The 19,809-nt window shown below is 43.8% G+C and overlaps 1 protein-coding gene across 1 annotated transcript in view; it reads right to left on the reverse strand.

The window, feature by feature from the left end:
• The window catches only part of KCNMB4 (potassium calcium-activated channel subfamily M regulatory beta subunit 4), a 67,947-nt gene extending 50,006 nt beyond the window's left edge, over window positions 1–17,941 (reverse strand). Inside the window, exon 1 of the mRNA XM_080662794.1 lies at window positions 17,281–17,941. Coding sequence (XP_080518920.1) covers window positions 17,281–17,616 — 336 coding nt within the window. The 5' untranslated portion in view covers window positions 17,617–17,941. The remainder of the gene's footprint in view (window positions 1–17,280) is intronic.
• Between the last annotated feature and the right edge of the window lie 1,868 nt (window positions 17,942–19,809).

The following is a 19,809-nucleotide window of genomic DNA, read 5'->3' on the forward strand; positions in this document are numbered from 1 at the left end:
TTAAGTCCAATGATCTATTTTCTCTTGGTTTGCTTGTGTTTTGCATGCCATAGTTTAAAAACTTGTCTAATTCTAAGGTATAAGGATTTACATATGTATTTATTCTAAGAGCTTTATAGTTTTAGCTCTTACATTTGTGTCTCTAATCCATATTGAGTTAACTTTTGTATATAGTTTGAGGTAGAAGTTCAATGTCACTCTTCACATTTGGATATACAGTTTTTCAAGCATTATAGGTTGAAAAAACTGTGCTTGCCCAGCTCTGACACCCTTGTCAAAAACCAATTACCCATAAATGTATTTGTTTATTTCTGGGCTCTCAATTCCATTCCTTATGCCAGTACCTCTCAGTCTTCATTATTGTAGCTTTCTAGCAAGTTTTAAAATTGAAAGTATAAGTCTTCCAATTCTTTTCTTTTTCCAAGATAGTTTTGGCTATTGTGGGTCCTTTGCATTTCCATATAAATTTTAGGATCAGCTTGTAAATTTCTGCAAAAAAATCTATCTGAGTTTTTTATAGAAATTATAAGGAATCTGTATATCCATTTGGGTAGTATTGGCATTTACAATTAGTATCTTCCAATCCACAAAGAATATCTTTTCATTTATTTAGGTTTTTAACATTTCTTTCAAAAGTGTTTTGTAGTTTTCAGGTTTCAAGTCATACTCTGGTTAATTTTGTGAAATGTATTCCTAAGTATTTTATTTTATTTTGTTATTTTCTTTCTAAATTTTATCTTTATTGTTGAAATTATTACAGATGTCCCTTTTTTTATTCCCCATTGACCCTCTCCACCCCGCCGCCACAGGCCTTCACGGCACTATTGTCTGTGTCCATGGGTCATGCATACAAGTTCTTTGCTTAATCTCTTCCCCTCTCTGGACCGGCCCCCCTGCCCCCCGCCGCTTCCCTCTGAGATTAGTCAATCTGTTCCATGACTCAATGTCTCTGGATCTATTTTGTTCATTAGATTCCACATATGAGTGAGATCATGTGATACTTGTATTTCTCTGACTAGCTTATTTTACTTAGCATAATACTCTCCAGGGCCCTCCATGCTGTCTCAAAGGGTAAGAGATCCTTCTTTTTTACAGCTGCATAGAATTCTATGTTGTAAATGTACCACAGCTTTTTTATTATTATTATTGTCTAAAGTTTTACATGTCTTCTTTTTCCCCAATTGACGCACCCCCCCAGTCATTCCCACCCCAGGCAAGACCTCACCGCCCCAGTGTCTATGTCCATTGGTTATGCTAATATGCATGCATAGAAGTCCTTTGGTTGCTCTCTAATGTCCCCCCCACCCCCGCCAAATTGTCTCTGGATCTATTCTTGTTCATCAAATTATGTTGATCATTATATTCCACATATGAGTGAGATCATGTGATATTTATCTTTCTCCGACTGGCTTATTTCACTTAGCATGATGCTCTCCAGTTCCATCCATGCTATTGCAAATGGTAAAAGTTCCTTCTTTTTTATAGCGGCATAGTATTCCATTGTGTAGAATGTACCACAGCCTTTTTATCCACTCATCTGCTGATGGGCACTTGGGCTGTTTCCACATTTTATCTATTGTAAATAGTGCTCAGGGGTAGGAGAGGCCGGGGGGCGGGGAGGTCAATGGGGGAAAAAAAAAAAAAGGAGACATATGTATTACTATTTGTAATACTTCAAACAATAAAAAAAAAATAGTGCTGCTATGAACATAGGGTTGCATACTGGCATATTCTTTCTGATTGGTGTTTTAGGATTCTTAGGATGTATTCCTAGAAGTGGGTCAAATGGCAGTTCCATTTTTAATTTTTTGAGGAAACTCCATACTGTTTTCCATAATGGCTGCACCAGTCTGCATTCCCACCAGTAGTGCACTAGGGTTCCCTTTTCTCCACATCCTCGCCAGCACTTGTCGTTTGTTTATTTGTTGATGGTAGCCATTCTGACAGGTTAGGTGATACCTCACTGTCATTTTAATTTTCATCTCTCTCATGATTAGTAACAGCGAGCATTTTTTCATGTCTCTTGGCTATCTGTATATCCTCTTTGGAGAAGTGTCTACTTAAGTCCTTTGCCCATTTTTTAATGTATTTTATTTTTTTGATTCTATGGTAAATAAAATTGTGTTCTTAACGTAAGTTTTGGATTGTTCATTGCTAGTGTATAAAATTACAATACTTTTTTGCCCGGCCAGCATGGCTCAATGGTTGAGCCTCATCCTATGAACCAGGAGGTCACAGTTCAATTCCCAGTCAGGGCACATGCCTGGGTTGCAGGCTGGATCCCCAGTGAGGCGGGGGGGGGGGGGGGGGGGGGGGGGAGGGTGCATGCAGGAGGCAGACGATCAATGATTCTCTCTCATTATTGATGTTTCTATCTTTCTCTCCCTTCCTCTCTGAAATGAATAAAAATATATTTAAAAAAAATACAATACTTTTTAATGTTGATCTTGTATTCTGCAATCTTGCTGAATGTATTAGGTCTAATAGCTCTGTGGGGTTTCTTGGGGGGTGTCTGTGTGAATTATTTAGAAGTTTCTATATATAAGATCATGTAATTTGTGAATAAAAATAGTTTTATTTCTTCCCGGGCAATTTTGCTCTTTTCTTTCTTTTTCTTGCCTAATTGCCCCTGTTAGAACCTCCAGTACAATATTGAATAGGAGTGGTAAGAGCAGATATCTTTGTTTTGCTCCTTTTTCATAGTTGTCCTGTATCAGTTTGAGGAAGTTCCCTTCTATTCCTGGTATAATGATTTTTTTAAGTCATGAAAGAACTTTCTCAAATATTTTTCTGCATGTACTGAGATAAATATTCTGGAATCAGACAGTAATGGTGGTTGTGTAACTTTGTGAATGTACTAAAAAATGTACATGTTAAAGGGAAAGTATTATAAATGAATGGCCTCTAAATTGTTTTAAAGAACGCTGCTTGCCCGGTATGTTTCTTTCCCCCTCCCTCCAATGCTTAAAAGACAGACATGACCAAGTTAGGTAAAACATGTTAAGGAATGGTAAAACAACAAGATAGTAGGAGCTTTCAGATGACCTTCTTAATCATAATGGCACAGCTCCATGAACTGCCTACAAGCTCAGACATTCATAAAAGAAAAAAATACAAAAACTAGTACCAGCTTTGTATAGGTCTAATACTATTATTACGTTCCTGTTAAAGTATCCCATCCAATATTCTAATTAATTCTATTAGAATTACTTTTCACTACTACAAATAATTCTGCAATGAAAATTCTCATATATATTTCTTTGTATGTGTATTAGAAACGTGGTGTGTTTTTTTTTGGGGGGGGGGTAAACACGTTAAAATGAAATTATTGAGTTGTCAAGTACACACAGCTTCAGTTACACTTAGTATGTCTGATTATTTTCCTAAGGGGTTGAATCAATTTTCCAGCAATGGTAAGACTTATCATTTTCTTGAATCCTCACCAATACTTCATTTTATGAAACATACTAAGTTTTGCCAATCTCATGGTTGTGAAATGGTATTCTATCATTGTCACTTAAATTCCCTAAGATTGTTAGAATTGAGCATCTTTTCACATTTATTGACTATTTAAGTTTATTTCATGAATTACACAACACATCTGTTGCTCATTTTCCCATTATATCATATGTCATTTTCTTTTTCTTTTTTTAAAATATATTTTATTGATTTTTTACAGACAGGAAGGGAGAGGGACAGAGAGTTAGAAACATCGATCAGCTGCCTCCTGCATACCTCCCACTGGGGATGTGCCCGCAACCAAGGTACATGCTCTTGACCAGAATCGAACCTGGGGACCTTTCAGTCCGCAGGCTGACGCTCTATCCACTGAGCCAAACAGGTCAGGGCCATATGTCATTTTCTTAATGATTCTAGACATTTTCATAGATACTGGATAATCCTTTGTTGATTACTTATTTTGCCATTACCTTGTATTAGTCTGTAGCTTTCATTTTAACTTTGTTTACAATAATTTCAGTCATATAGAAATTGTTACTTTAATATGCTCAAATGTATCAATCTTTTTCCTATTATGATTTGTTCTTTTAGGCCTCGTTAAGAAAATATTTCTTAAGCCTATGTCATAAAGATATGCTATCTCCTAAAAATTTTATAGTTTTCTTTTCATATTTAAGTTTTATTCCATTTGGAATTTATTGTTGAGTGTAAAGTATCAAATTTTATTTGTAAATATCAAATTTTATATCTTTTTTTATGTAGAGCTAATTGTTCAATCGCCATTTAGTCATAATTCTTTCCCTGATGAATTTCCTGTATCTTGCCTTTCAGTAAAATTTAATAATTTCTATTTTAATTTCACTGAGGATATAATCTTTATTCTTTCACTCCTTTGAAATTTTTCAAGGCTTGCTTTATGGCTCAGAATATGATCAGTTTTTATAAATATTACTTGAGCACTTGAAATAATGTGCACCCTGCTGCTACTGGTTACACTATTATATATATATCTCAATTGGGTCAGTTGTTACATACGCTATTCAAATCTGTTAGATATGTATTGCTATCAGTCTCAAATAGAAGTGTGTTCAAGACTCTCATTATCATGATATACATATATTTCTCCTTTGAGTTGCTTTAATTTGTTTTTATGTATTTTGAGGTTATACTTTTATATCCCAATATAGAGTTGTTATATTCTGTTGAATTAACTTTTTTATAATTATGAAACAACCTGTTTTATCTTGAGTAACACATTTTTTACCTCCAAGTCTGTTTCTTGTAATACAGGTACTTCACCTTTTCTTTCTTTTTTTGTGTATTTTTTGAGTAACATTTGTATGGTATGTATTTTCTCATCTTTTAACTTTCAACCTCATGTAACCTTACGATTTATGTGTAACTCTTGAAAACAACATATATTGTGATTTGTCTGTTTGTTTTTTTCCAGTCTGCGATGTCAGTCTTTTACATGGAAGAGTTAGTCCATTTACATTTAATATAACTACTTTAGAAATTTGGGTTTAAATCTCACTTATCAGTATTTTTTATTTGTTCTACCTGTTTACATTCATTTTTTTCTCTTTTCTTGCTTTCTTTTGGACTGTCTGCTTTATCTTATTTCATTTCTCTCATGCATTAGCTTGGTAGTTATATACTTCTACTGTTTATATTCTTGAATTCCAACACAGAACTTCTAAATCAGAAATTGGAGTGGATTTCTAATATAGTGGGTCTAAGATGGGACTTGAGACTGTGTATTTCTAACAAATTCACAGATGCTACTGGTCCAATGACCACACTTTCAGAACAACCACTTGTTTGGAAGAAGAGATAGACTAGATATAAATTAAAATAATTACATTACATTATTCGGGAACTTTATTACTTTAAATAAATAAGTTAGTTAAGCCCTAACTGGTTTGGCTCAGTGGACAGAGCGTCGGCCTGTGGACTCAAGGGTCCCAGGTTCGATTCCGGTCAAGGGCATGTACCTTGGTTGCGGGCACATACCCAGTAGGGAGTATGCAGGAGGCAGCTGATCGATGTTTCTCTCACATTGATGTTTCTACCTCTCTATCTCTCTCCTTTCCTCTCTGTGAAAAATCAATAAAATACAATAAATAAGTTAGTTAATATTGTTTAATAATACATAATATTTTAGTCTAATGTATTTGACTACCTTCCCAGGGTTTGAATTTTAAGAAACTTTTCCTTGACCTAGAATTGGCTTTAGATCATTCTGAAAGGCTCCAGAATGCCTCAAGTGTTTGTTTTCTCTCTCATGAAGGAAAATTTCCTACTTAAGGTACATAGGAAGCTTTGTCAAATAATAACAACTATATTATACTTTCATTTATAGCTCAAATTGTTATTCTGGAATATTGTGTTTTGCAGAAAGGAGAAGATTCCATGTCATTTACATTACTCTATGAAGTATCTGAATGTATAGAAATACTAGCAGGAAAAAGCAGAAGAAACAATAATTTTATTATAGAGCTAAATAAATAGAAAATAATTATATAGTTTTTATAACTTTTGTTAAAAGTATTGCTAATTCTTAAACTTTCTGTATATAAGGAAGCATTTTTAAAGCAATTTGGTAAATTATATATTTCTCTCCCTACCTGTCCCTCCAAAATTTAGCAATTCTTAATAAGTAGCGATACGTTTCTTTGCATGAATTCAGTAAGACCTATTTTCAATAATAGCTATATTAGCCACGATAAAAACTGACAGTTGTTGAGTACTCATTCATTTGTAACAGCCATGCCTTTGCCACCTTTTCCAGGACTTGGTCCAACCAGCATTCCACAGGAATCCCTCACCGTCCACAAGGGCAGGCCATTGTTGAACGTGCCCATTTACATTAAAGAGCATGCTAGTAAAACAAAAAAGGGGGAATATGGGACGCAAGGACCCAGCTATGATGCTATCTAAAGCACTCTTTACCCTTAATTTTTTGAATTTGAATGATCGTTTTTTATCCCCCGTAGGGCGTCACTTTACTTCTTTAGCACCAGCTCAGAAACCACAGGTCTTGTAGTGAGATGTGGACACTAATGACTAGATGGGACCCAATGAATTATTAACTTGGGGGAGGGGATATGCGTGTGTTTCTACCCTACAGGGCCACTGTGGATTCCAGCTCATCGGGTTAGACCCTATCATGGCATGGCACAGTGACTACCACAACTCCTGTGGCCACTATAGTGTAACTTTTTTACTAATAATCTCACTGACAGTAGCCTGATGTACACCCCCCAACCCTATATCTTTGTTATGGGCCCCAACCTACTAATAAACCATAGTTCATCTTTTCTAGTACAGGTTAGAGAAGGAACTTATTTTGCATCCTTGTATTACCACCCAGAATATTACTTCATTGAACATCAACGCTATTATGGTACTTAGGAGATAAGCAGAAATCCTAATATCTGTTGATCTCACCAGAAATGGCAAGGCTCATCAGCTATCGAAGTCTTAGAAAGAGCACTGAGCCAATTACGGCCCAAAAGATTTTTGGAACGCTCATTGCAGCCATCATCTCGGCTGCTGTTATTCTTACTGTCACCAGCGTTGCCGTGGCGGCCCTTTCTGAGTCTGTGCAGACTGCCACATTTGTAGACAATATGGCCTATAGTGTAACTAGGGAATTCACTATACAACAGCACATAGATAAAAAAAAAATATTAGCTAGACTACAGGCAATAGAGGCAGCCACTGAATATCTGGGGGAAAGACAGGACGCCACAGCATACAGGCAAGTGCTAAATTGCGATTGGGAGCATAAGCACATATGTGTCACCCCTTTAAAATGGAACAATAGTCACCAGCAGTGGATTGATGTTAAAAAGCATCTATGGGGAGTCTTTCATGATAACCTTACTGAAGAAGTAAACATGTTGGAAAGGCAAATTAGAGAGTCCTTACTTGCTATCAATGAACATGAAAAACAGACTACTGCTTGGAATACGGTAAAGAAGCATTTGGAGTGGATAGACCCCGCCACATGGTTTCCTTGAATCACTTGGTACCTGATCAGACTAATCATTGCTGTCATTGTAATCCTCTTGGTTTTTCTTAGTCTACAAAATCAGAACTCTAGCAGTGAACACGCTTCGTGGACCCCGACCTTCCAAAGCAGAAAGTGCACCGCCTCCCTTTGACTTCTGCAGCCAGCAAAACAAAAAGGGGAAGAGGGGGGGAAGCATAGGACTTGGTTGGAAAGTCTGTAAGGAGGATTCTCTGAAAGGTCAAGGGCCTTTGGGACGACTTTGCTGAAGGCAGCAGCCCCTGCCTTGACTTTTCCAAACAAGTCCGAGCCCCTGGGTGTTTTACTAGAATCTCAATGTTTAGTCTTCAGACACGGCCTTGTGGAAGCATGTGCTTTCTCAAGGATACTTACCCTGCTGATTGTACCTAGAGGTTTATTTTAGTTCAAGCTGTTGCTACAATAAAAGCCTAAAGAAGCAAGTGAATGGGGCTGTTTGGTTCCTATAGCCAAGCAGTCCCTTGGCCCTATCTTTCACAGAAACATGTGTTAGAGTAATCGTTCATCCGTCACTCAGCGTCTGCTGGTCAGTCCCAGCAGATCAGTGAAAAGATCTAAATATATAAAGGGCCAGGGTCTGTAACGTCCAAAACAACTGAAGGGATGACTGAACGCCAGGCTGCGCACCAGCAGGCTCGGGTGGGCAGGGACCGGTGAGTGGGCTGAACTGCTGACCTCTCAGAGAGAGAGAGAGGTGGGGCTGATCAACAGCTGCCATGGCTGCTGGTGAGACCTGGAGAGAGAAGCAGAGTCTGATCCGCAGCCGCTGTGGCAGCTGCAGATCAGCCCTTGCCCATCTCTCTCTCTCTCTCTCTCTCTCTCTCTCTCTCTCTCTCTCTCCGGGCCTCACCAGCAGCTGTGCCTCTCTCTCTCTCTGAGGGATCAGCAGTTCAGCCTGCTCGCAGCAGCCTGGGTTGGCTGCTGATCAGCTCTGTCTCTCTGATCAGGCCCGGAGATAGGCCCGGAGACGCTGACTGGCATAGAAACAGACCAATCAGAATCAAATCTAGGTGAACTACGAGGCACCAATGGCTTCCCAGGAGGCAGAGCTTTTGATGCTGACTGGCATAGAAACCAACCAGTCAGAACCAAATCTGGGTGCACTGAGAAGGCAGAACCTAAGATGGGGGCTGAGGAGGGGTTTTAAAGGCAACAGCTGTTTGGTGTAAGGTGTAGGAAAGTGGTTCAATTTTTTAATGACTGGTTTGGCAGTATAGTGCATATGGCTGGCTATCAGTCCAGATATAGGGATTATGTATTTTTGTCTGCCAAGAGCATCTCCTCCTGCTGAAAAAGTGCCCTCCCCCCCCCCATTTAAGCAATCCTATCCTATATAATCTATCTATACTAATAAAAGGGTAATATGCTAATTAGACCGGGTCAACCAACCATCTTCTGGACATCAGACTTCCTTCTGGACAAAGCCATGGTGGTGGGGGCTGAGGCAGAGGCAGTTAGGGGCGATCAGACCGGCAGGGGAGGGCAGTTGGGGGCGAGATCAGGCCAGCAGGGGAGGGCAGTTGGGGGTAACCAGGCTGGCAGGGGAGGGCAGTTAGGGGCAATCAGGCAGGAAGGCAGAGGCAGTTAGGGGCAATCAGGCAAGCAGATAGAGAGATTAGGGGTGACCAGGCAGGCAGACAGAGGAGTTAGGGGCAATCAGGCAGGCAGGCAGAGGCAGTTAGGGCAATTAGGCAGGCAGAGGCAGGCAGGTGAGCGGTTAGGACAGGGGTGGGCAAACTTTTTGACTCGAGGGCCACAATGGGTTATTAAACTGGACCGGAGGGCCGGAACAAAAGCATGGATGGAGTGTTTGTGTGAACTAATATAAATTCAAAGTAAAGGAGCCGAGGGGAGAGCAAGAGAACCCTCCACTCTTTCGGCTCCACGGGCTGGATAGAATAGCCGAACGGGCCGGATCCGGCCCGCGGGCCGTAGTTTGCCCATGGCTGGGTTAGGAGCTAGCGGTCCCAGATTGCAAGAGGGATGTCCCCAATTGGAGAGGGTGCAAGCTGGGCTGAGGGACCCCCCCATTCACAAATTTCGTGCACCGGGCCACTAGTATAGTAATGATTGAAGCAAACAATAATGGCCTTGACGAGGACAGTGAAAATTTTAAAAAGTATTAATATCAGTGAATCATGATCTCATGGATAGAAACAAAAGATTCCAGAGTAGAAGAAGGTTTTAGAGAGAAAAGGTGAATTTGGTTGACATTTTTATCCTTGAAATGGAGAAAACATAAGGTAATTATGATAGAATCAAAGATTTAGCTTTCACTAAGCAGTATTATTGTCTATTTTTCTGTTCTCAAGAACTATTTTAAAATAATGTTGTCCTGATATAAACAATTATATAAACACTAGAGGCCCGGTGCATGAAATTCGTGCATGGGTGTGTGTGTCCCTCAGCCTAGCCTGCACCCTCTCCAATCTGGGACCCCTCAAGGGATGGCCGACTGCCCGTTAAACGGGCAGTCGGACATCCCTCTCACAATCCAGGACTGCTGGCTCCCAACTGCTCGCCTTCCTGCCTTCCTTATTGCCCCTAACCGCTTCTGCCTGCCAGCCTGATCACCCCCTAACCACTCCCCTGACAGCCTGATTGATGCCTAACTGTTCCCCTGCCAGCCTGTTTTCCCCTAACTGCCCTCCCCTGCAGGCCTGGTCACCCCTAACTGCCCTCCCCTGCAGGCCTTGTCCCCCCCAACTGCTCTCCCCTGCAGGCTTGGGTCCCCCCCAACTGCCTTTCCCTGCAGGCCTGGTTGCCCCCAACTTCCCTCCTCTGCCGGCATGGTCACCCCTAACTGCCTTCCCTTGCAGGCCTGGTCCCCCCAACTGCCCTCCCTGGCTGGCCATCTTGTGGTGGCCATCTTGTGTCCACATGGGGGCAGGATCTTTGACCACATGGGGGCAGCCATCTTGTGTGTTGGAGTGATGGTCAATCTGCATATTATTCTTCTATTAGATAGGATAGAGGCCTGGTGCACAGGTGGGGGCCAGCTGGTTTGCCCTGAAGGGTGTCCTGGATCAGGGTGGGGGTTCCCTTGGGGCATGGGGCGGCCTGGGTGAGGGGCCTGTGGTGGTTTGCAGGCCGGCCACGCCCCCTGGCAACCCAAGCAGAGGCCCTGGTATCTGGGATTTATTTATCTTCTATAATTGAAACTTTGTATCCTGGAGCGGAGCCAAGCCTTCTGCTTGCTCCATGGCGGCAGCCATTTCTGTTGGGATTTATGTATCTTCTATAATTGAAACTTTGTAGCCTTAAGCGGAGGCCTGGGCCGGCCAGGGTGTGCAGAACGCTTGGCTTCCTCCATCGCCGGGGGCAACCCTAGCCTCCTGCTGTTTCCAGCTCCGTGGCTGCCGCCATTTCTGTTTGGGTTTATGTATCTTCTATCATTGAAACTTTGTAGCCTTGAGTGGAGGCCTAGGCCGGCAAGGGCAGGCGAAAAGCTTGGCTTCCTCCATTGCCGGGAAACCGAAGCCTCCCTCCTGTTCTCTGTGGCCGTAGCCATCTTGGTTGGGTTTATTTGCATATTTGCTCCTGATTGGCTTGTGGGCGTGGCTTGTGGGTGTAGCAGAGTGATGGTTAATTTGCATATTACTCTTTTATTAGATAGGACTAGAGGCCCGATGCACGAAATTCATGCAAGAGTAGGCCTTCGCAGCCCTGGCTTCCCCAGCCCTCGCAGCCTCAGCTTTGTCTGGGAGGTCGTCCGGACAGTCGTTCTGCTGTTTGGCCATTTGGTCCATTAGCATATTATGCTTTTATTATTATAGATTATTATAGATATTCATTACAAAAAAAAGTTGGATTAAACTTCTAGGATTTAGGATTTAATTTTCTCAATATATGCTGCTATTGTGTCTTAAAACAACACAGATTTGTTATTTTACAATACTGGAGGTAGAATTCAGAAGTGGATCTCACTGAGCTAAAATCAATAGCAGCTGGACTGCATTCTTTTCTGGGGGCTCTAAGGGAGAATCCATTTCCTTGCCTCCCCCCCACGACCACCACTACTTCCTTAGAAAAGAAGGCTGCCTGCATTCCTGGCTCATGGCCCCCTTCTGTATTCAAAACTAGCAATGGCTGGGTGAGTCTTTCTCAAATTGCATGTCTCTTTTCTTGAACATTTAAGGAATCTGGTGATTATACTGGGCCCACCAGGATAATCTTAATTTAATGTCAACTGATTAGCAACCTTAACTCCACCTGCAATATTAATCTCCTTTGCCATCCTATATAGTAAAAAGGTAATATGCAAATTGACCCTCATTCCCTCACAAGATGGCTGCCTATGACCAGGCCGGCAGGGGGGTTAGTGAGGGACGACCAAACGACTGAACAAGCAGGCTGTGTGGGGTGACCAGGCCAGCAGGGGGGTTAGTGAGGGATGACCAAACAACTGAACAACAGGCTGCATGGGGCAACCAGGCCAGCAGGGGAGTTAGTGAGGGATGACCAAACGACTGAACAGCAGGCTGCATGGGGTGACCAGGCCAGCAGGGGGGTTAGTGAGGGATGACCAAACAACTGAACAGCAGGCTGCGTGGGGTGACCAGGTCGGCAGAGGCGGCAGTTGGGGGTGACCAGGCCAGCGGGGGATGGTTGGGGGTGACCATGCCAGCAGGGTTGGGCAGTTAGGGGCAACCAAGCTGGCAAAGGGGGGCAGTTGGGGGCAACCAGGCCAGCAGGGGGGGTGGATTGGGGGTGACTAGGCCGGCAGGGAGGCAGTTGGGGCAACCAGGCCAGCGGGGGGGGGGGGCCGTTAGGGGTGACCAAGCTGGTGGAAGAGGGAGCAGTTAGGTGCAACCCGGCCGGCAGGGTGGGCAGTTAGCGGCGACCAGGCAGGCAGGCAGGTGAGCGTAGGAGCCAGTGGTCCAGGATTGTGAGATCGATGTCTGACTGGCAATCGGACATCCCCCAAGGGGTCCTGGATTGGAGAGGGTGCAGGCTGGGATGAGGGGATGCCCCCCCCCCCCCCGGTGCACGAATTTCGTGCACCAGGCCTCTAGTCTCTATATATAAAAGCCTAAGCGAACATTCAACCATTTGACCAGCTATGATGTGCACTGACCACCAGGGGGCAGATGCTCAACCCACAGGCATGGAACAGACTGATGAGTCTCAGAGGGAAGGGTTGAGGGGGGAAGGTGGAAAGAGATTAACCAAAGATCTTACTAGTATATGCATACTAGAGGCCCAGTGCACAGATTCATGCACTGGTGGGATCCCTTGGCCTGGCCTGTGAGGACTGGGCTGAAACTGGCAGTCCGACATCCCGAGGGGTCCCAGATTTGCAGGCTGAGGGACCCCACCACTGCACAAATCCGTGCACCGGGCTTCTAGTGTAATATAAGATATTCACAGGTTCTGGGGATTAGGATGTAGACATTTTGGGCGGGGAGAGGGGGGAATATTATTCTTCCTACCATGGTTTTCCAGTGTCTGACCATCCTGGCTGTCAAGGACTTCTTCACTATTGATCCCAATATACTCTCCTGCCTTACCCCCAAAACTCTGCTCTTTGTAGCCTCAGTTCCAGCCACACCAGTCTATCTGCTGATCCCCCAAAATACCCCATCCTGGAAGAGCTCCACAGCTGTACTCCTGGCATTTTCTCCTCCTGATGTTCTCCTTCATACCTCGCCACCTTTCCTCACAAGATGAAAATTCCATTCATTCTCAAAATTGTGGCAGATGTTTCATTTTCCATGAAGCTTTACCCCTAACCTTTCTTCTCTAGATGTTCATATCATATCGGAGAGAGAAAAAACCTCAAAGCAAAAACGAAACATACAGCTTCTAATCACCCACTTTCTTTGGTTCTACATATAGAAGGCCGGTTTTAAAAATTCACCATTTCTTTGCCATCCAATGTATATGTTGATCCAAAAGCAAACGTCTGGAATTGCCAAAATTTTTTTCATTTATATTTAACCAATTTAAAATTATCTGTCAAACTACAGCGGGAAGGCAGGGGAGGTTGAGGGGGGGCTGTCAGAGATCAACCAAAGGACTTGTACGCATGCATATAAGCATAACCAATGGATACAAGGCCCTTGGGGGGGGGGCAGGTAAAGGCATGTACTGGGGGGTAGGGGAGGCCAGGGGGAGGTCAATGGGGAAAAAAAAAGGAGACATATGTACTACTATTTGTAATACTTCAAACAATTTTTAAAAATAAAATAAAATTTTAAAAATTAAAATTATCATTTTAATTTTCCACACTACAATTGATCCTTGAATAACATGGGGTTAAGGGTACCAACATTCCACACAGTCGAAAATTTGTATACAATATTTGATTTCCCCCAAACTTTACTAATAATCTACAGTAGACCAGAAGTCTTAGCAATAACATTAACAGTTGATTAACACATACTGTTTCTGATACCATATGTTATATGTATTATATACTGTATTCTTGCAAGAGAGTAAGCTAGAGAAAAGAAAATGTTATTAAGAAAAATCATAATGAAGAAAAATACATTTACTGTATTACTGAAAAAAAAATCCATGTATAAGTGGACCCATGAATTTCAAACCCATGTAGTTCAAGGGTCAACTATAATTTTAAATGACTTTCTTCTTGTCCTTCAGAATTTCCTTGAGTCCCTCCTTTTATACCAGCTCCCTCTATTCATTCAGTACCATCGGTAATATCTTTTGACCTAAAAACACAATCATTAATCATGATGAATCCTTTTGGTTCTATTTTACTTTTCTTGCAAAATAGATGAGTACATTTTATAAGCCAGTAGCTTTGACCCTGTCTATACATTAAAATCACTTCCAGAACTGTTTAATAAACATTAATGCCCACGCCCATCCAAGACCAAGTCTGAATCTCTGAGGGCTAGACCCAGTGAGAAATTTTTTCAAGCTCCCCCAGTGATTCTAACGTGCAGTTATAGTTAAGAATCAAAGTCCTTGGCCCACACAAGTCACAACGAAATAATGCAGCGGTGGAACAGTAGCAAGTGGAAGCTGATCCCAAATTTAGATTTTAATAGAATTAATTCACAGATCAGATATTGCCCTGTATATAATTAATTGACTTTGATACTGTGTTACATGACTGGATACAGCGATCACTTTAGATAATAAGAATATGATTCAAAACATAAATAAGTTGAACAAGACTTGAAGATATTTTAAATAAATTATTAGTCAAAAGTCAAATTTATTCAAACCATCTTCTTTAGTACTCTATGGCTTAAGAAGTTATATACTTGCAATATTTTTCCCTTTCCCTGCCTTTTTCTGTAATTAAGACAACAAATTGAAAGGAGGGGAACAGTCTTTGTTCACTTTTGTCTAAGAAGTGATTTCCTACATGATTTCTTGCGGTAGTGGATCATGAAGACCAGAATGTGGGGTGAGTAGGATCCATGGCACTATAGGGAGCCCAGACATTGCAGACAAAGGGAGTGGGTGGGAAATAGGCCTTCAATAAAGTGGTAAGGTGAGGCAAAAACAGTGATGTAAGCAGCCAAAATGCAAGGGCAATGAGCAATGGGTCTTGCCTGATAACAAGGGCACTGTGGAAACATTCTGCTTATGACTCTGGCACAATATTTCAGTTACATTGAATTTTTCCATTACTAACTGCTTATGAGAATTTCCAAACAGAGCATTTAATTGCCCCAAAGTAGAAAGATGAGTATAAAAGAACAAACGTATGTTCTACAAATGCTACAAAGCAATCATAATTTGGATAAAGAGATATATGATTTGGCTGAGGAAACTTTGACTAAATTAACTAAGATGTTGTTCATTATTTTCTGTAATAGAAATAGATGGTCCTCCTGTTCTGTCATTTCTTGAATAACTTTACTTTAAACCATGTTATTTTGTTCAGATACTTCTTCAAAACAATGGCTGTTGCTAGGATCTGAACTAGTACTGGAAGAAAATAGATTATTTGTAACAAAAAGAGATAGGGAAAATTGTAGTATTACATAAAGCATTATGACTATTTCCAAATGATTTAAAAATCTATGTCCTAATGATCTCAATTTACTTTTTCTGCCAGATGCTTCAAAATTGCATGAAAATTGGGAAGCAGCCTTTTTGAAGTAAATTCTAACTTTTCAATGTCTTGATTAAATATTAGCCATTTGCTCATTTATGTGCATGTATTTTATTAGTGACTGAACCACTATCTTAAACCAATTAGCAATGTTTCATCAATTTTAACAACACCTCCTAAATGATACACTACCATATAATTTCTAAATCACTATTACCGCTTGGTAACTTTCTTTTTATATTAATGGTTAAATCTTTTTTAAAAGGTGATGTTTCTAAAATCCTGACATTTCTTTTGAAATTCCTGAGCATTAAGCAGATTAACTTACATTTGTCTTTGAAACATTGCTTCTTCAAGACTTTGAACACTATATTCTTATCTGAATTCTGTATGTCCATGTTTGTTTATATGTTATCTTCATTTTTAAGGTTAATGAATATACATTTGTCAGCAGGGCCATCTTTTTTAAAAGGAGTCATAATTTTTTAAAAGGTACTCCTTTGTAAAAATTTCCCAAATTCAAGAATTTACTGTTTAGAAAACAAGACCAGGGGTTTTGCCCCACAGAAATCATAAGCTTATGTTAAATACTTAAAAAATATTGATATATACTTTTTCTTCTTTTGGATTGATATAATTGTATCTTGTCACATTTAACGAAGTTTTCCTATGTACACAAGATTTACCCCCTTTTGGACTGGTTCCGCCTTGATCTTCTTCAAGCACAGCCCCCGTAGAGGGAAAACGTCAGTAACTTTAAAAGAAGATACCCACCTTCACTTTGATAGTTAAGTAACAAGAATATTTAAAAAGACCAAGAGAAGAAGAAGGAAAATCCTTCTTGCAGAAGCAGGTGTACTACAAAGCTCAATTAGTTCACAGACTGAGGACACAGCTTTTTATAAGTTTTTTCTCCACTGGGAACAGTTTTTTGAGTCTTCCTCTCCCTGCTCTCTATCCCTCGAGTCCTAACTAGGTTTTTTCTTTTTTGCTTGTGAGAAGGAAAAAAGTGGCCAGGAAAGGAGTATTTGGTGCATTTACCGACGGTTTTCTATTTTCAGTAAATTTTACCATTCTCCAAATGGCTTCCAATTGTCCCTAGACACATAACCACTAGGCTCCCTCTAGATCTTTCTGGGAATCTATTTCATGAAAACTTTGAGTCCTCTGTACGTACCCAAAGGACCTATGCAGAATTTCACATTTGATTCTATATCATTTATCAACTCTCAAAAGCTCTCCTTTGGACCCCAAGTTAAAATGTTTGCTGGAGTTAAAAGGCAAGGAGCCCTCTAACACCTTTCAAGGGGCTCAAATACCTCCTCCACCTTGCAAGGCTATTGGGAGCTCGGACTTTGACCAGAGTAGGTGGATCCCTGCTACCCACTGACTGCCTCGGATCAGAGGAAAAGTTAACTTCCCGCTCCTTACATTAGCCCATCCTGTATGCGTCGGACCCGACCTGGGCCAAGGCCTCAAAATCTGAGACCAGGCAACACAAGTATGTAAAAAAGCCCCAGGGCACCGCGGGTCGCCGCACACAAACCCACCTAAAGGACCGGCCCGGGCTCCCCGATGCACTTTCCGCAGGTTTCAGCAAAGCCTCGGAAGCCTGGTCTCCTCCTAGCAACGCGAGCGCACTCCGAGCCCAGCCCGCGCGGGGTCCACCGCTGAGGCTCCCCAAACCTCAAGACCTCTGCGGGAGCGAGGCATCCTTCGAGGGGGTCCTTACCTTGGGGTTGGTCAGGAGCTGGTGCTCGTCGCTGTGCAGCAGCGCCCTGGAGTTGGACTCGGAGTTGTTCACGTAGACCTGGACGCAGGGGTACTGCGCGGTGCCCCTGCAGTCGGCGCCACAGGTGAAGGTGCACTCGAACACCTCGCCGAGCTGCTGCACCGACAGCACCGTGCAGTTGGCCGCCGTGGCTTGCAGATCCTGCAGCGCGGGACTGAGCCAGCAGAAGCCGAAGATGAAGAGCGACACGACGCCGGAGATGATGAGAAACAAGCCGAGCCGGATGCTCTTGTCCTCGGCTTCCGTGTACTCGTAAGCCACCCGGAGCTTCGCCATCGCCCCCCACTCCCGTCGGCTGACGCGCTCCCCCCGCCCCCTCCCGCCCCCGGCGCCGAGCCCGACCGCCTTGGGCGGGAGGAGCCGCCGCCGCCGCCGCCGCCGCCGCGCGACAGCAGGGGAGTGGGCGGCGAGAGGGAGCGCGCGAGAACAAAGGGGCCGATGCCGGCGACGCCCCCGGAGGCGGCAGCGCCTCCACTTCCAGCCCCGCCGCCGCCCGTGCTCCGGAGGCTCGCGCTGCTGCCGCGGCTCAGAGCCTCCTGCACCCTCGGGCGCCAGGAGCGCACCGGCGGCTTCTGCCTCCAGCGCCCCCTGCCAGCCTCCGCCCGCGCGCTCTCCCTGCCTCCCCCACCCCGCCTCCTCTCGCCCGGAGTCTCCCAGTCTTCATCGCTTGCCTGCCGCTTCTCCGCGACTCGCCGGGCAAGCTGCCCCTAGGGCAGGAGCGGCTGGGTCGGAGTGAGCAGACGGTGGGGTGGCACCCCCGAACCCGAGGCAACTCCGCCCAGCCGCTCCCTCCGCGGACCCAGCCCTCCCGCCCCGCCCCGCCCCGCCACGCCCGGGGCGTCTCCGGTGGGCCCCGGGCGGCGAGCGCCGGGGATAGCGGCTGGTGACTGGGTCCTCGTTCAATTCCTCTGGAGGGACGTCCGAGATGAAAGCTTAGGATCAATGTAGCCTAACTGGAGTGAAAGTTAAAAAGAAGAAGGAGAAGGAGTAGCGCAAGCAAAGCGGCGGGAATCTTGAACCCATACGAGGATTGGTCAGCAGCAGGGAGAGTGAGCAGCGGGCGCTCCCGGGAAGCCGGCGGCCGGGAGCGGGACTGGCGTGGAAGCCCCGCAAGCGGTGGTGCTGGAGCGCCCGGGAGGGATCCTGCCACAGTTCCCACGCTCCGGGCGGGCACGCGTTGGGGCCGGGGGCGTGACCCCGCCGCTTGCCTCCTCCCTCCTCCTCCCCTACCCCCTCGGCGAGCGCGGGGGGGGGGGGGTGGTGCCGCAGGGAGGCATTTAGGAGTGAATAAGGCCGGGTCGGGCTGGGTTTGCGGTGCAGGCAACGCGCGTGGGGGCAAGGGCCTGCGACTGGTAAGAGCGGTCTGAATCCTGGGTGACTTCGCAGCAACTGTTTCTCGCAGCTGGTAGACCCCAACTCGATTTGCCCCAAGGCTGGGACTGGCTGAGGAGGGGGCAAAGGAAACCGGTGGAGAAGCTTGCAGCCCTGGAAGGAGCCACTACTTTCTCCGTTAGGACCGTCCCCTCGCTCCGGGACTCCTGAGAACAGAATCCTTTCTGTTCAGTTTCCCTCCTGGAGTCCTGCATCGCTTGGCCCGCCGGGGTTGTAGATGGGCTTCCCAGGAGCGCTGCGCAAGGGACCCAACAGTACTTTGGGACAGGTACTGTTGGAGAGCTGCGTCCTGCTCTCTCAATCCTTCCGGTTGCTCCGCCACCCCCACCTTCTCGTGCCTTCTTCCTTCAGCCTCTATTCATGACTTTTTTTAAAAAAAAAAATGTATTTTTATTGATTTCAGAGAGGAAGGGAGAGACAGAGAGAAACATCAATGATGAGAGAGAATCATTGACCAGCTGTCTCCTGACGCCCCCCACTGGGGACGGAGCCCGCAACCCAGGCATGTGCCCTTGGTCGGAATCTAACCCGGTCCCTTCAGTCCACAGGCCTACAGTCTATCCCAGGGGTGGGCAAACTTTTTGACTCGAGGGCCACAATGGGTTCTTAAACTGGACCGGAGGGCCGGAACAAAAGCATGGATGGAGTGTTTGTGTGAACTAATATAAATTCAAAGTAAACATCATTACATAAAAGGGTACGGTCTTTTTTTTTTAATTTCAATAGTTTTATTCATTTCAAACATTTTAACAAGAATGTAAACACTAATTATTATAATTTGAAACTTCAAAAAATGGAGGAATCATAGCACAATAACATACCTTATATTGAAGATGGCAAAGGCAAAATAAAATTACCTAACAAAGGAAAGGTACAAAAGCCTTTCAAATTAAACTTAAATAAAATAATTTAAAACTAAAACAAATAGAAAAGTACAAAATGTGTAAACAGTAAATTAAACATTTTCTTTAGTGCAACTTCCAAATTATGCCCGGGACGTAGATGTAGATGGCAATATAGACTGGGTTGAAAGGTTTTTGGTCTTTAAAACATCAACTTCAGTGGGGAACAGTGTTG

This window comes from Plecotus auritus (genome assembly GCF_963455305.1).
Source record: "Plecotus auritus genome assembly, chromosome: 3".
NCBI classification, from domain to species: Eukaryota; Metazoa; Chordata; class Mammalia; order Chiroptera; family Vespertilionidae; genus Plecotus; species Plecotus auritus.